The 16785-nt window shown below is 46.4% G+C and overlaps 2 protein-coding genes across 3 annotated transcripts in view; one reads left to right on the top strand and one right to left on the bottom strand.

Annotated features, from left to right (window-relative positions):
• LOC144104616 (uncharacterized protein CG1161) overlaps positions 1-8845 on the bottom strand; it is a 48049-nt gene extending 39204 nt beyond the window's left edge. The window contains exons 1-2 of one of the 2 annotated variants that reach the window (XM_077637734.1): positions 8689-8845; positions 6480-6589 (exon numbers count right to left, since the gene is read on the bottom strand). In XM_077637734.1, the coding sequence (XP_077493860.1) occupies positions 6480-6589; positions 8689-8781 (203 nt within the window). In that variant the 5' untranslated portion in view covers positions 8782-8845. The remainder of the gene's footprint in view (positions 1-6479; positions 6590-8688) is intronic. The other variant, XM_077637733.1, reaches the window with a different exon arrangement.
• Positions 8846-14650: 5805 nt separating this feature from the next.
• Positions 14651-16785, top strand: part of LOC144104150 (methylosome protein WDR77-like) — a 99392-nt gene continuing 97257 nt past the window's right edge. The window contains exon 1 of the mRNA XM_077636992.1: positions 14651-14858. Within this exon, the coding sequence (XP_077493118.1) occupies positions 14798-14858 (61 nt within the window). The 5' untranslated portion in view covers positions 14651-14797. The remainder of the gene's footprint in view (positions 14859-16785) is intronic.

Below are 16785 nucleotides of genomic sequence, written 5' to 3'. Positions count from 1 at the left end.
ACGCACAGCCTTAAAAAACAAAAAAGGATAAGCACGGCCAACGACACGCAGCCGGCGCAGTCACTGGAGCTACACTACGTAGCCGACTTCTCACCAGGACAGTCACCAGGACAGGTCAAGACTGAGGCAGATATAGAGCGCATTTACCAAAATCTTCAGTTGCCTGATAATTCCTGGAGAAAATTGAGATTTGCAGCAGAACCACACATTGCTTTCTTCGGCATTTGTGAGCAAGATGGAGACGAGATCTGTCAAACGCGGCTACCAAAAGTGGTGACGTTCCAAGAAGGCAACCAGCTGGGGTCAGTGCTGTGCTGTGTCTATGTGAGAGGTGCAAAGGTGCATTGAAATGTAAAATGAGAGCTTCCTTTTTTCAATCGCTTGACTAACCTGCTGCGCATTGCGATGTAGAAAATAACGCATCTTTTCAATCTCTGCTCTCCACAGTAGCTTCACTCTCTTATTAATGCATCTCTGAGCCACAGACATTTCGCGATGTCTGCACAGCACATCACAAAAAAAATTCATGCGACACACGTGCTAGCTGCCCTGTGTTGCGCCCTTCATGAGACACGACAGCTGCACACCAGCTGCAAGTAGCGCCATCTACAACTTTCATCGCTCCTCTGTGCACCCCACCGGCTCCCGCCCGTCACACTGGCCCCTTCTAGCCACCACAGCGTTAAAGTGCTCTAGAACCTTGGGCAGTGTGTCGTCCGGGCTGGGAAGCAATGGAGGAGGCGAGGCCATCGCAGCGATGACAGGCGCACTAGGCGGCCAGGGGGCGCTGCTAGTAAAAGGAGTGCCAAGGAGTGTGGGAAGCACTGCTCAAGCGCAGAGTAGTTTCACGTGCTGGCGGCGAAGGATTTGTGTTTTGTTCCCGTGCGCGTTGCATCGCCGTGTGTTCCCGGTGTATTGTTTACGTCTGCCTGTGCTGAAGAGTTGGATTAAGCGAGTAATGCATGCACAATGACGGAGAGCCGACGAGGCAAAAGGGATACCACATGTTTTGTGCCGGGCTGCAACAGTGGTTACCGGTCGTACAAGGAACCCCGCTCCCTTTTCCGTGTACCCACTGACCCTTATCGCCGTGAGATTTGGTCATGCAACATCAAGAGGGGAGATCGAGTTCTGAACCAAGGAAGTGTTGTGTGCAAGCGCCATTTCAAACCAATTTTTGTTCAGCGCACATTTAAAACAACTATAAACAGCGAAGTCGTGGAGATCCCTCGAGAACGACCACTGCTTACAGATGATGCTATTCCACCCATCTTTCCGGATGCACCAAAGTATGTTTTGAAGTCCTTGCCAAAGAAGAGGAAGCACAGGAACATCTTTGAGCAGACAATTCTTGCAGCAAAACGGAGGCGGTGTTTAAGCACACAAGCGAATCAGCCAACAGCTACGCCTAATTGCGACAGTCCCCAAGAGCCGAACAATACGGCTTCTGCCAAGAAAAACGCGTATGTACCATATGCAAGCCTAAAAATACCTGATATGTGGTCAAAAATCGCCTTGCCACGCTGCGAAAAATGTATTAACTACGCTGAATGTGAATTGGATGCTGCCGGAGACACGAGCAAATTGGTTTTGCAAAAGCTTGTAAAAATTGACTCGTCGGTTACACAGCTGGTCAGGGAGTCTGTTGCTGTGGCTAAAGCTTATCTACGAGGAAAGAAGTTGCTTCAGCAAGATATTTCAAAGCCAGAAGATGTGGTGGCGCTAATCGGGCACGTTAATAAGTGAATCTGTGCTTTGGTGCAGGCGTACAACCAGTTATTAGTAAGTGCCCATAATTCAACGGAAATTTCTTTTCCAAGAGGTGCACGCTTGTGGTCAAGGACGGTACAGCCATTGCATGTGTTCACTGCAAGTACCAGCGCAAATTAATACAGGACCATCTGTCTCGAAGAAGGTGTCGAAAGGTAGTCGCCAGGAGCAAAACTGCTAACGTGCGCAGGGCACTGCGACGAATGAAGGTGAAGCTGCACAAAGCAAACGTGGACCTTGAAGGAAGGCTGGATGAGGCAGAAACTGCTTTGAATTCACTCCCTCCTGAAGACCATGCATTTGGACTACATTGCTGAAAAGATTTCCAGCCGCCTTGTTCACTACGTTGCTGGGTATGTCGCCCAGAAGGCGCTACAGAGCACAGGATGCAGCCTTTGTGCTCAATGCTTGACAATTACCAAGGTCGCTGCAAACCAGATCTCGCGCAAAATGAGTTCATCCGGCAATTTGATTGTGGTGGCCTATTGTATCCATCTGGTCAACTTGCAAAGTTAATCGCCACACTGGAAAACTCATTCACTATTTTTTTTAGCAGCAGAAAGGTTAGTGCAGCAGGTATGCCGGATTTTGCTTCCTTTCTGCATGGTATTCCCCTTCCAATGGTTGGCTGCCCTGGCAGTGATACTGATGTCTCCCTTCGAATTGCTAAGTTTTACGTGCTCCTCAGGTTCTGATTCTACATGAAATCTTTTAAATAATGACAGGAGCTCCCAGCGAGAGCGACTGAAGCACCTTAAGCTGAGGAGGCGCAAATGAGTGTGGTGTATGCAGCCTACAAAGGCTCTGCTTTGCATGGTGTGTCATGTTTGGAATTTGAATAAATAAATGTCGACACCACGACCTCATTTACATCGGGCAAACAGGTCGTTGTTTTAATGAGCGTGCAAGTGAACATTCCCGAAACTTGCGCAACAACGAAAGGAGCTTCCTCGTTGACCACTGCAAAAGCTGTTCTAAGTGCCGTCCCGAATTCGAAAAAACTAGATTTTTGAAGAGTGGAAAAGATAAAACTGAGAGAGAGATTGTTGAGGCATATTTCATCAAAAAAGCTGGAAACAAATGCGTTAGCAGGCCTTCCATTATTCTTAGCAGTGCCGAGACGTCTTTTATAGAAGGTTTTTTGTAGTTCGCAGATTTCCCTTGGTTTTGTGCTCTTGTTTCGTCCTTTCTTTCGGTGTTTTACAATCTTTAGATTTCTAGACGCTAAGACGACTGTTTTTTACAGGAATGATATTCAGTTTTTTTCATGTGGTTTTATCTCATAGTAGTTCAATTCGTGCCCTTGGATGATGATGTTATTATTTGTGCTGGCCAGAAAAGAAGTTGGCTTCCCAAGCTCTGTGTAGATTAGATTCTGTAGTGATCAGCGTTACTTTGTTGCAAGTGTTCGCATGAATTGCCGTTTGATATGTACAACGTTTACGCATTTGTTGATATGGCTTGGTTGTGGTACAAAAGGCAGGCTAGGTGCAATAAACCCCAGTTGTAAGTTGGCGTCAGTCCTGTCTTTTGTGTGCCTTCTATGTCCCCGTTTCTTGCGCCATTACCAGTTTTTCTTTCAACATGAACCAACTCGCCCAAACTAGAGTTTTACTTGACCACGACCCGTTGTTTTCACTTAATGTGCAAACTTTCTAAAACAATGAAAATGACCTGGACGTGAGTTTCAACACGCCGCAGGCTTTGAACAACTGCCTCCATGCAACGAGTTTACAACCTTGTGTGCATAGGATCGGAAAAACGAGATCCAGCTAGCCCACGCTGAATGCGTCCTGTACTTTATTTAGCTCATGGCTAACGGCTGATAAAGCCCACACCGAACAATATTTTCGTCGTAGGTCTTATCGGTTTCCTACTGCTGCGCGCTGCACGAAACAACGCATTATTTGTTCAGGGAGTTTACGTCCCAATGCGACTCAGGTTATGAGAGGCGCCGTAGTGAAGGACTCAGGAATTTCGACCACCTGGGGTTACTTAACGTGCACTGACATCGTACAGTACACGGTGGGCCTCTAGAATTTCGCCTTCACCGAAATTCGACCGCCGCGGCCGGGATCGAGCCCGCGTCTTTCGGGCCAGCAGCCGAGCGCCATAACCACTCAGCCACCGCGGTGGCCGCCCTCTAGTCAAACGAATTCTCTTGTACTCTTTGATGTCACCCCAGATGGAATCAACATGTTAATAAAAGGATTAAATGCCGACGCTGCGAGTGGACATGATGACATTAAGGTAGCACCAGTAAAAGAAGTCTCGTCAACTATTAGTCCAATTCTTGCGTTCTTAATAAACTTATCGTTTCTGACTGGAATCTTTCCACAGAAACTGAAGGTGGCCAAAATAATTCTTGTCCATAAAGGTGGTCCTATAAATGATATCTCAAATTATCGTCCAATCTCTGCCCTGCCCACATTTTCAAAAATTTATGAAAAGTGCATCCATAAGCGCCTGATAGCATACCTTAACAATTATAACATACTCTCGCCATCCCAATATGGTTTTCAAAGAAATAACACAACAGAATATGCACTTGTAAATGTGAAAAATCAAATTATTGATAACCATGATAGGAGGCTGTATACCTTAGGCATCTTGGTATGGCGTTGCGCAGACGACGAGACGAACACAGGAAAGAGTAGGACGACCGAAAGAGCGCTCTTTCTGTCGTCCTACTCTTTCCTGTGTTCGTCTCGCCGTATGCGCAACACCATAAAGAGAAAGCTATGCACCAACTTGCTTAGCAAGAAGTTCTTCTACAATACCTTAGGTATATTTCTCTATTTGTGAAAAGCATTTGATTCGGTGAATCACAATATCATGCTTAGAAAATTGCACAGATATAAAATTAGCTTCGATCTCTTTCAGAGTTTCTTGACACTGAGGCAACAGTATGTTAACATACACGAATCTGATATTGACTTTGGCCAGCCAATCAGAGCTTTTAATCGAATATATCAAGAATTCTTGTTCTTTTCAAATATATTTTTAAAGCCATGAACAAACTACAAGTATCACTAAACCTCTGTAGATGGCTATCATTCAGTCTGTAACTGATATTCTCTTTTCTGCACTACACAATATAAGATAAGGCTCAATTCTACCAGATGGTATTAGAAAATCTCAGAAACGTCTTTCTGTTTTTGGCTTGCTTTCTATCAAGTGTTACTTTTGGTTGTACATGGATGTATCTGTACCCTCCTTCCTTAACAAGCTCTCCAAAGTGTATTTGTGTTGTATTGCAGTATTGTATTGTTTAATTGCTGTACTTGTGTTGTATTTGAAAGTGCAGAAATATATTTGTGCTATTGTAACCGCGTAAGTGTTTTATCTAAATAAAATGTGATTTTGCTGCTGGAGGCTGTAAACAAGTGTGTGGGGGCTAAGGCCTCGTCAGGCTTCCGAGCCTTTAGCCTTATGCCACCCGCAGGGATTAACTGTATTAGTTCCTGCAAATAAAGTTACTTATTCACTTACTTAAAAAAAAACTACGAGTAGACTCGGCCATCACCTTGCTGTCACATCCACGGACACAGAGGTAAGAACAACCGCCTTGAAGGCAATAACTCAGCTGCGCAAGCACGGGCGACCGCAGCTCGTTTGCTTGCATGTTTGCTTGAACAATATATATCAAGTCGATAAAATAAAAGTGCGCATGTTTTCATCCGAAACATGTAATTAGCCCACCTGTGCGAAAAAAAAAAGCATGAGGCGTGTGATTCAGTTCGAGGATGGACAATCTTCCCATGGAATTATTTGATGTCGTGAAACTTGGACAAAGCACCTTGGTTATGTAACATGTTTGTTTCGGTTATGTAATAGTGGTTGTTTATTTTTAAATTATGCATATTAATTCGATCACAAATGTGTGGCCATTTAGCACACAACGTGCAACAGACCGCGAACTTCTTTTCAGGTTGGTGCAATCAGCTGGTGAACTTCGCAACAGTGTAAATTTAAATTTAATGAAGCTGGAGATGTTTGTAACAAGCAGAAAACCCCAAATGGGATACTTGCCTGCAGGAACGTCGATGCTTCACGCACGCATAGCACGTGTATTGGTATAGGGTAATAGGCTAGTGCTACCTCGCGGGCACTTAGCAAAACAGACTGGCAATTGCAATACTGTGGGGATGGACTTGACGCTTCAGGCACCGTTCTCAAGGAGGCACTGATCAGACAAGAGCTATCTCGAACCAGAAGCTGCTAATCAGAGGTGGCATGCAATTCAAGCTTCTAGACAGGTCTGTGCACCGTACATCTGTACGCGAGCACAGCAGAGCCACTTTGGGGGGGACAGGCCAGTGTGCATGCTCACCGAACCCACAAAAGCAGTCCATGGAACCCATTTTGCGTATTGCATTGCCAAGACAGTGAACACGTGTGTGAGCACTTTTTCCCAAGCTTTACAAGCAAGGCAGCTGGCGTATCTGGACAAGTGCCTTTCATTTTCAAAGTAACTAATGACATCATTTCCTATTGTTCCAACTTGTTTTCATGCGCTTTTCTCTACATATTACACGTGTGTTACAGTAAACTACCAGTTATTAGTGAACGCCTGTGTCGTCTACATTTCGTTTTTGTTGCGCTAAATCCAAAAGAAGCGAGCGACAATGCATGCCAAGGTGCCGTGTCTGCACAGCACAAGAGTGGGCAGGTTTTGGCTTTGCCTGTGAGTGGCAGTTTCTTCTCACCATCGCTGTGGGGAGACGTTCATGATGTAGAGCTTGCGGTCCGTCTGGGAGCCCTTGACCACCGCTGTGCTGGGGCAGATGCACTTGCAGCGCACATCCTCATACTGTGCCTGCCACACAAGAGGAAGAGGTCAGCAATACGCCACTTTCCCATCACTGACCATCCCATTTGATGCAACACTTTTCCGGCTCCTTGAATGTCTGGTTGCGTTTTACTCTGCATCTCTGTCGAATCTCTCAACACTAAATGCATTCAAGTCACCAAGAATTTGGTCCCTTCCAAGTTCAATTAATCCATGAAATTACAGAAGCATTTCACATTGGGAAATTTAACAACTACAGCAGTCGGCCAACTGCCATGCTGCATGAGAATGAGTTGGCCTCTGATGCTCTAGCCTGTTTTCCTTTCTTCTGACTGCCCTCTCCTCCAATTTGAAGTGGGCGCTCGTGATGTGCTCCCATCATCTATTTTGCGCTGTTCCCACCACCCCGACAGCTGCACTGCAAGGTTTCACCAATAGGCAGTTCATGCAATGGAACCATGCAGCTTTTGCCTTCCTCTGTTGCGGAGAACAGCACTTCAAAATGCGACAGCCGGTGTTGTACCACAATAACCTCAAAATAAAAAAAAATTGTGTAGATAGGAGGGATCGAACCCGGGTCTTTCAGATTGTGAGGCGAGCACGCGCAGAACACGCTACAAAGGCTCGTTTGTTCGAACTCAATAAAAGTGACTGAGCTGTGGTCTTCGACTTCGTGAAGTGTCTTTGTGTAGTGATGCGTACATGAGTAATACCCTGGCAGCACTGCAACATGCTGTCCTGTTCCAACCTTAAAGGCGAAGCTTAAGTGTCCTTCAATTTTGTTTTTTATTGGTGCCTCCATCGAAATGCAGCCGCGGGATAGGGCGCACATCCCCCTTGATGTGCTTCTGAGGGAACTGATTGCCGAAAACGATGGCAAATCTCCATTTTTAATGCGAAGGCATTACTAGGCTATGCCGGTACCGGAAGTGTAAAGTATATAAAGTCAATCATTAAAAAATACAAGTCAATGATTACACAATATTGAGTTACAGTCATCAGTCATCGATAATTAAAAAAGTCAACAACTAATAACCACAATAATAATTAATGTTGCAAATTAGTGAGTGTAATACACTCAAGGCAATTAACGACGGTGATAAATTGGTTTAATTAATGGGGCTAATTAGTGAGACCATGTAACATCACCCATACGTCTGATGATGTCACCACTACACTCAGTCAACCATTTCAGAGTACAGCAACAACAAAAAAAAGAGTACACATCGTCGATTGGTAGCACCGGAGATCGATGAGTGGCGGTCAGATATTAACGGAGTGGGTAAGTTGGTGTAGAAAGGCATCGACTAGAAGCCACCAACGTCGCAGTAAACACTAATGCTTTTGCATTTCTCCAATGAAGCCTGTGCAGTGATCTCTAAGTTCCTCTCTAGCTTCTCTACATTTTCGCGACAAGAAGTTGCAGGAAATCCGAAAAAAACAAAAAATTCTTTGGGAGTGCCGCTGCTCTCATTCATTCATTCATCATCAGCCTTACTACACCCACTACAGGGCAAAGGCCTCTCCCATGTCTCTCCAATTAACCCTATCCTTTGCCAGCTGCATCCACCCTTTGCCTGCAAACTTCTTAATCTCATGCGCCCACCTAACCTTCTGCCGCCCCCTGCTACGCTTACTTTCTCTTGGAATCCACTCCGTTACCCTCAAGCAGTGCCAACTGTGCTGGCGTAACCTAAAGGCAGTCAGTGTAGCGCCAAAATGACTGCGATAAGTAAAAGCTGTTTAGCTCTCGCATGCCACCACGGCGCAACCCAGCTCGGAAGACACAATGAAGGAAACTAAGACTGGGGCCAGCTGGACAGCAGTGGTTCAAGACATCGATCAGCCTGTATCCCGAAATGGCAAAAATTTCTCCTCTGCGCTTTTTCTAGGCACAAAATTACAAAATTACGCCTAAGACATGTAAGATATTGAGCACAGACAAGCAAACAAAGAAAACAGACGAAAAGATTGGGGAGTTATTAGTTGGAAATGCGTCTTTCGGTACGTGCGAAACCCATTACGAGAGCACACGGGTGTGCGTCATCGGTCATCAAGAATTCTTGGGCGCAACTGTCCTTCGCACGCAGGAATTAACAAGGATGGCATGAAAGTCGCCTACTTACATCACAGTTGTGCACGACGGCTAACAGGACGCACAAAATTCCTACCAGACAGAGCTCCCCTCTCTCCATTGCACCAACTGTCGCCCGCCCCATCAAACAGCTGTGATCGCTCTGGCTTGGATTGCGTCGACTTGCGTTGACTTCACAGGTACAAAAACGTAACAATTAGATTAAATTAAATTACATTTGAGGTTGTTTTTTTTGTAACGGGCAGACATTACACCCATAGAGGTTTTTAGTACTAACACTAAGAAACTGTATGATTACACCAAAGTCCTAGACAACTTCGAGCAGACGATGGTGATGATAGCAGGCGAATAGGGCAACTAAGCGTCCAGAACGGCCAAAAAGCTAACGAAAGTTGGCACATGCTGCTCCATACGAAACCGCCATCTGTACCACTGATCTCCACTAGGCTAAGGTGGCTAGACAGTCTAGCCACCTTAACTAGGAATAGAGGAGGCTATGCACTAGGTTAGGTGTCAACTAGGTGGCTGAATGCAGCATTCCCGCTTTCTGAAGTGGGCGCAGGTGAAGCCACCGGAAGTTGGATGGCATGTCCCGGAAGTTTGGTGTCTGCTGTGTATTTCAATGCAAAAAGTCACGCCTTTCACCCTTCCGTCCTCAGTTTTTCGCGTTGTTTTCGTGTAACGTCTACTGTAATATCAAAGGAATAAGCAAGCTTGACGTGATAAATGTGAGCATTGTTCGGGGAACACTAATTTCAGAGGAACCGAAGTGAACAGGAATGCATGTCTCACCATGACGCGGCAAAGGGGTACGTGCATTAAACACTATTTTCTGACCTGGTTCTTGTCTTCCAAGCGTAATTAGGAGAAGTAGGGGAATGACGATGTGCCTAGGTCATCTTGAAAACAAATTTTCGTGTAGGAAAAAAAATAGGGCAATGGCGCGGAAATCCTGGCACTCGAAAAGCCTGTTTCAATTTCGGGTTGGTGGCGGACGATGTCTCTGCTCATCGATTACAGGTGATATTTATCGCTTTAGTGCGCCATTTGCCTTCCATACGTGCTTTTAGTCTAACTCTATAGCACAGCCACATTTCATGTACACAGCACGAGAGAAACGACTGACGAGGAAGACGAATGCAGCAGCGCATACTTGAGGAGAAGAAGAAGAAGAAGATGTGACAAGCGCTGTTAGAAGTCAACTGCACCAGGCACCACGAATGAAAGCCATTCAGGCATAATTTGCGATAGTACGAAACAGTACTTGATACGCTCGTCGAAAAACCAGTACCGATATACCTTTTGGACGCGCTAATGTAAACCACCAGAACACCGCGACGTCACCTCAGATTGTGGCCTCGCCCTCGCTCCGGTTCGGTCTAAACATAATTCGGTAAAATGGTCACTGCAAAGTCGGCTGCCTAATGAAGGTTTTCATCTATTCTTTCTTAAATCCATCCCTGATTGATGGTATAACCTGCGCTTAGAGCGCGCGACAACGTGCATCACAACAAAGAGCAGAGTTGGCGACGCTAGCGCAACGGGACGACACAGTTGAGCAGACGAGGCTCCGTACGTATAAAGCCCCTTGATAACTTGAGAGGCTTTACGTGTGTACGTACTGTGTGCAGCGACGTTCTGTCGTCTGCTAGTGTCGTCCCATAGCGATGCAATGGACCCTTATTTTTGAAACGCCTTTCCCGAAGACTTTGCTGCTCTCCTTATGCAGTTGACAGCGCAACAGGTAGCCACTGTCACGAAGAAAGACGAGAACGTAGAAAAGCCAAATGCTAAGCGGAAAACAAAAACTAAAACTGAAAAACCATGCTGAGGTCCGATTTCGTGCACTGCCAAAGGCTGACTTCCGGGACATGCCGCCCAACTTCCGATGGCTTCACTTTCGAGCGGATGGATGGATGGATGGATGGATGGATGGATGGATGGATGGATGGATGGATGGATGGATGGATGGATGGGTGGATGGATGGATGGGTGGATGGATGGATGGATGGATGGATGGATGGATGGATGGATGGATGGATGGATGGATGGATGGATGGGTGGATGGATGAATACGGCTGAACCCTTTAAATCGGGAGTGGCTCAAGCCACCTAGCCATGTCTTGTGAAATTTTACTCCTGTCTTGCTTTTAGCCACCAATCAGATAACCTTCGCTTGGTTACTTCTAACCTCTTAAAATCCACTTTCCCTTCACTATCCTTAAACCCCAATGCCTTGGGTAAATCAGCCCCGCTGCTTTCCAGTGTAGGGTGAAGCCCTTTACAGAAAAGGATTATCAAGTGTTCAGCCGCTTCCTCCTCCTCTCCGCACGCAATGCACAACGTGTCTATCTCGTGGTACCTGACTCTATACGTCTTAGTCCGCAAAACCCCAGTCCTGGCCTCAAATAACAAAGAGCTTCCCCTACAATTAGCATAGATATTTTCTTTGGCAATTTCCTGTTTAAAGGCCCGGTATGTTCCCAGTGCCGATTTCGTCAGCATTCCCGTTTTCCACAGAGCTCTCTGTGTTTCTTTAACCTTTTTCTTAACCGATAATTGCTGATTTGCCCCCTTACTGCTGTCCAGGTATTTGCTTGTCAATTTTCTAGTTCGCTTTCTCCATTTCGTGTCAACATTCTTTATATACGGGTATCTGAAAACTTTCCTAGCACACTGCGTTTCCCCCGTTTTTTTCAATCGTTTCTCAAATGCTATCTTACTGCTAGCCTCTCTGCTCTCGAAAGACGCCCATCCCATATCACCCTTTACCCCCAGATTTGGTGTATTGCCAGCGCCCGATCCAGCCCCCTAGTGGAGATCAGTACTGAATGGCTAAGACAGCGAGCATTCACGAGAGTGGACAGATGTGTTACACCACCTGTAACGTAAGCATGTGCCTTAAATTTCGCACATATGTGCGCTTAGATGCCTGAAGTCTGCATGAAAAAGAGGAAATAATTTTATTGAGCCAGAGCCGAGAAATCTAGCAGTAACCTTTTGGGGCCGTCCCTGAGACGCACTTTTTGGACACGGCTAGTTGTGGGGACGTTTTCTGGACGTCTTCGGGAAAAATGAGCACCTCCTGGGGACGTTCCAAATCTCCTGATGGGATATTTAGAGGAGATTTAGAGGAGGTTTTGTGTTTGTTGGGGTGGTCTGTAGTACACATCGTAGGCCTTGCCTTGATCATTGCCTCCTCTAGAAAGATGCCTGCGGCGTCGCTCGCTCACCCATTGTAGCCGCCGTGCCCTAAGTTTGCGGACGGTTGTTAAGATCCATCGCAATGCCCGGCCAGAGGCACGGCCGAACACTTTTTGTGGCGCTGCCCTGTTTTTGACGTGGTGCGGGAGCGAGCACTTCAGTCCCTGGGCGGGCACCGACCTGGCACCTTGCAGGAATGGGTCGATCCACCATTACACATCGGATCATCGGACGCACTCCGGCTCTGGCGGGCTTTTCTCCTATACTTCAATGAAGAAGAAGGGCCTGGCCGTTTCTTCGCAGAGCCGACCACAGGACCACCCCACTTCGAAGAAGTGGAGACCGGCCCTCCTCCCCCCTCCCCCACCTCCACCCCCATGAAACCCCTCATTTCTGCCGCAAGGCTAGGCCTATTTTATGCAGAAATAAAGACGTATAAAAAAAGAACCAACGCTAAACAACACACACAGAGGACGAGACGAGACACACAAAGGCGCTGTCTCGTCTCGTCCTCTGTGTGTGTTTTTTAGCGCTGGCTCTTAATGCGATGGATCACAACCAATGGTCAGGGTGGTGAAGTGCCGAGGCGGTAGCAGCCAGCAGCGGGCATCGGCGGCGCTGCTCGACAAGCGCGGCGCGACCCGTCTGTTCAGTTGCATTTGAGCGAAGTCGTTGTGTTCTGGGCGCTTGCAGGTATCTGCGACTTTTTACTTTCAGCTCTGCGCGCATATGTTTTTGTTTTCTTATTAAACAGTCGAAAACGCGCGGAAGGCGCCGTCTCGCGCAGAGACGTCGTCTGCTACGGCGCGGGCGCGCCACGACCGCGCTACGACCGCGCGGTGAATCTTTTTTTCCCTCCCCTCCTCCTCCTATGACACGCCGGCAGTGGGCGTGGAGGCTAGCCCTCCAGTAGTGTTCCTGTATATGCTCCCGCAGGGAGCAGAGTTGCGCGAAGATCCGCCATTTTGTTCCAAGCTGTGCGGGAAAGCAGCTCCTCGAGCGCTCAGCGCCCGTCCTTGTCGCCTCGTCTCTGTCCTCGTCTGTTCAGCGCTGCTTTTCCAGAAAACGGGGCTGGCGTTGTAGAGCAGTTCGCTTGTTTTTGTTTGTTTTTTTGAAAAGCTTTCAAACGACTCTGGATTGCGGGCATCCTTTTTTCCTTTTACTGTCTCAGTGCTCAGGGATCGATGTTAAGCCCATCATACTTCGTTGAAAAAAACGCCGAAAAATAATCTGATTTGCCGAAAATATCATACAGCTTGACACAAAGATCGCGGAATGACAGCGATAGCTCGCAGTACGGACATTAATGGCGCAGAAATGCTTGAAAATGAAAAACCTGTGTGAGTTGTGCGATGAAGAGAAGTGCGGTATTGCATCTCCCTGCAGAACCACATTGAAATACATTATTCTTTAGGGTTGCGACCGACGATGTTGCACGAAGCTTGTGAAACCACGCTGCATACGATGTGAATGCGGGCAGTCTAAAGCAATGCATTTTGCACGCAAGTAAATCTAACCAACCAAAAGCACAGATATCGCAAACTCGCGCGCTTATCTTTCACAAAATATACGTATCATTTGTTGCTGTGACTTCTAGCCCTCCATTGCATTTTTCCTATGCCATGGTCATCTTTTCAAGCCAAACACATCACGTTCCGTACTTCTTTAATAGTTTCCAAGGATCTCGAAAAGTGATGTGTGCTGGTGCTGTTATTTGCTCGTTTTTCCCTGAGCACTATTGCGTTTTCTCTTGACCTACTTAAAATATATGTACCTTCACTGCATTCTGAAATACCTTTGTTTCGGACTGCTCCATGCTTTTACTCAAGGAAAACTAATTATCTGAATGTCCAATTTTGCTTTCAAGTTTCCTGCTATTTTTGTTCCCCTCTCCTCCAGTGTTAACATCCTTGTCAGTGGAACCTTAAGGGTATTCTTAACAAATATAATAGTTAAATAGCCTAGGCAAAGGTTGTTCTCAGACTGGCCTCCCACTTCGGTGTAGTAGACTGGGACTAGAACAAAATTTCACATACAGTTTGCTTGTCAAACATTCTTTATTTCACAATACAAACCATTTCTGCAAAAAGCTGGAGGTGGCAGCATAATCAGCAGACAGGCTGGCAGCGGCTGCACATGAGAAATGCTCTGTCACGTACAGTTATGTTAGGAACAGAACCTTTATTCACATTTTCATTTGGAACTTGTAGCGTTGCAGGAAAAATGAAGATAATTTGTTGATGGCAAACATGAGTCGCCGCATGGAGTTTGAACGTGCCTGCTGAACAATTTATAATTTATATTGAACTGTAATTTTTATCAGACTAGGCTGCCGTCACTGCACACTATCAAAATATATACAACTGGAGCGCAGGGAAAAGGGGGGAACACACTGCAGCCGACTGCACCGAACACGTCCGATCACAATGGCAGCCGAGAGGGTACTGGGGCTGGCGAGGAACCGGCGTTGCGCCTGGAAAGTCGGCTCCTCCACTTCAAAATGGAACAAACGTCGTCAGCGGAATCACGTTACGGCCGCTCTGCGAATGGCGTCAAGAGCGGCGCGAGGAAAACAGTCGCGCAACTCTGCTCCCTGCGGGAGCATATAAAGGAACACTACCCTCCAGTAGACAAGCCCGTGTCCTCCCACTTTCATCCTTCCCTACAACCACAGAAGAAGAAGAAGCATATGTTGCAAGCGGCCACCACAAGGATCGCTAGCTACTACCCCAAGTGGAAAGGAGAAAAAAAAGGAAAAGGTAAGGGCAGCAGGTTTTTGGCGCACACGGCAGGCAGAGGAGGCGATGCCTTGATACGCATGCGCGAGCTTGGTGCGTGGTAAAAGAGAAGAGCGTGTGTTTTGCGGTTTCGTTGCCCCACGTGCACCTTTGTTTGGTGGTTGTGCTGTGGACTAAACATTGCGACGTGTGCCGCTGATGGCGTCAGTCCCGGCGACCACCTTTCATAGGAACATCGACGACATCAAGCGCTGCAAAGGTGAGGATGCTTCCTCTTCGGATCGACATGCTGAGAAAAGTGGGCGCATGCCGTCAGTTCCCCCGACAGTAGCGGGGTAATCAAGCGCGGTTGCAAGTCAGCAGAGCAGACGCGGGAACAACTTGTTTATCACAGTTGTATTTTTGAAACGCATTCCTTACCTTTCTTGTGTAATGCATTGTGCAAGGTGCTGTCGTGTAACGGAAGGACCTTCGAACGCGCGCGCCCGTCCAGTGCATTGCCGGTCGGAAGGCGGTTTTCGCAGCTGACCACTTTTGGTATCCCCGACACCGAAGCCTCAGATCCTGGCGCGGTCACTGGTGCGCCAAGGTTTTCCAGGAGAGGGCCGATATGTCTCGTGCTGTCACATCTTGTCCGTCGTGGTTGGGCGCCGATCGGGAACCCCCTAGCCAGATTGTCCTGCCGAGATGGTTGGCATCGACCGGACTCCATCAGAGCGCCAGGTTGGAACCAGCTAAAACACACCATACTGAGGACACTTAACAACAAAGACAAAAAAAGGGGGGGGGGGGGCGCACTCACAGGTGCTGGCTAACAACCGATTTTTATTGAGTGAAACGTACAAAATATATGGAACTAACAAATGGAACATGGAAGTAAACATAAAAAAGTGCAAGTACATGCGGGTTTTTCGTCGTAACACCACATTGCCTTCATATCGTCTTAATAATTGCAGCCTTGAGTCTGTGCCTTTTTACAAATATTTAGGTGTCTTCATTTCCCATAATCTTTCTTGGAAAGTACACATAGACTATGTAAGCAATAACGCTAACCGCATGCTGGGCTACATACGCCGTAACTTTAATCTTTCTTCTAGCTCCGTAAAACCGCTTCTCTACAAGTCTTTGGTTCGTAGTAAACTAGAATATGCTGCATCTATCTGGGACCCCTATCAAGAGACACTAATATACCAGCTCGAATCTATACAGAACCGTGCGGCCCGTTTCATTCTCTCGAATTATCACCGAAACTCTAGTGTCAGTGCCATGAAATCAAGCTTATCACTCCCACTACTGTCGCAACGTAGAAATATATCCCGCCTTTGTCTATTCCATAAGATTTACTGCGATAACCCCATCCTCAAGAGAAAATTTATAACGCCACCTTGCTACGTTTCAGCTCGGATCGATCATCGTCATAAAGTTGGTATTCTTTCATGCCAAACAAACCACTTTTACAACTCATTCATCCCCAGCACGTCGGCACAATGGAATCACCTTCCCCGATCGGTCGTCGAAATAAGTGACCATTCTGTGTTTAAATCGGCTTTAACTAACTTGATGGTAACATAGTACATGTAATTCTTGCGCCCTGCCGTTTATTCTTTTCAGCTTATGTGGTAGTTAAAACAGACCTTGTCTGCGTGGTATGCTTGTTTGCGTGGTATGCTTACTTTTATTCTTTGCTCATAATTTCGTGTTAAATGACTTAATTTGTTTGTATTTGCTGTAACCTACTGATTTGCGCGAGCCATATTCTTGTTCACATTTCTGTGTTACTTGTGACTGCTGTTCCTTTGTTATTTTGTCTATTGTACCCCACTCCCCTCTGTAATGCCCTCGGGCCCCGAGAGTACTGAAATAAATAAATAAATAAATAAATAAATAAATATACGAGAGCCGTGGTAATCATATGTATCCAGCGTCACATGGTGCAAAAGGCCATGAAAGTGGTAATGAATGCTTAAAAGGGATGCTGCAAAAGAAATAAAGTACACTGGATGACAACAGAGCAGTTAATGTCCTATGGGGTAAAGAGTCATAAAATCGATAAAAGACATTTCTGAAAAGGTGGCAAGGGTAAAAAAAACAATAAAGTCGGGCAAAAGGAATGGCAGAAAAAAAAAATACACCCAATGACTGTGACAAGGTGTAGCTAAAATCTGCAACGGCCTTAACATAAAAAC

Source organism: Amblyomma americanum, chromosome 9 (assembly GCF_052857255.1).
Source record: "Amblyomma americanum isolate KBUSLIRL-KWMA chromosome 9, ASM5285725v1, whole genome shotgun sequence".
In the NCBI taxonomy this organism is placed as follows: Eukaryota; Metazoa; Arthropoda; class Arachnida; order Ixodida; family Ixodidae; genus Amblyomma; species Amblyomma americanum.
This window is presented reverse-complemented; position numbering and strand designations above follow the sequence as displayed.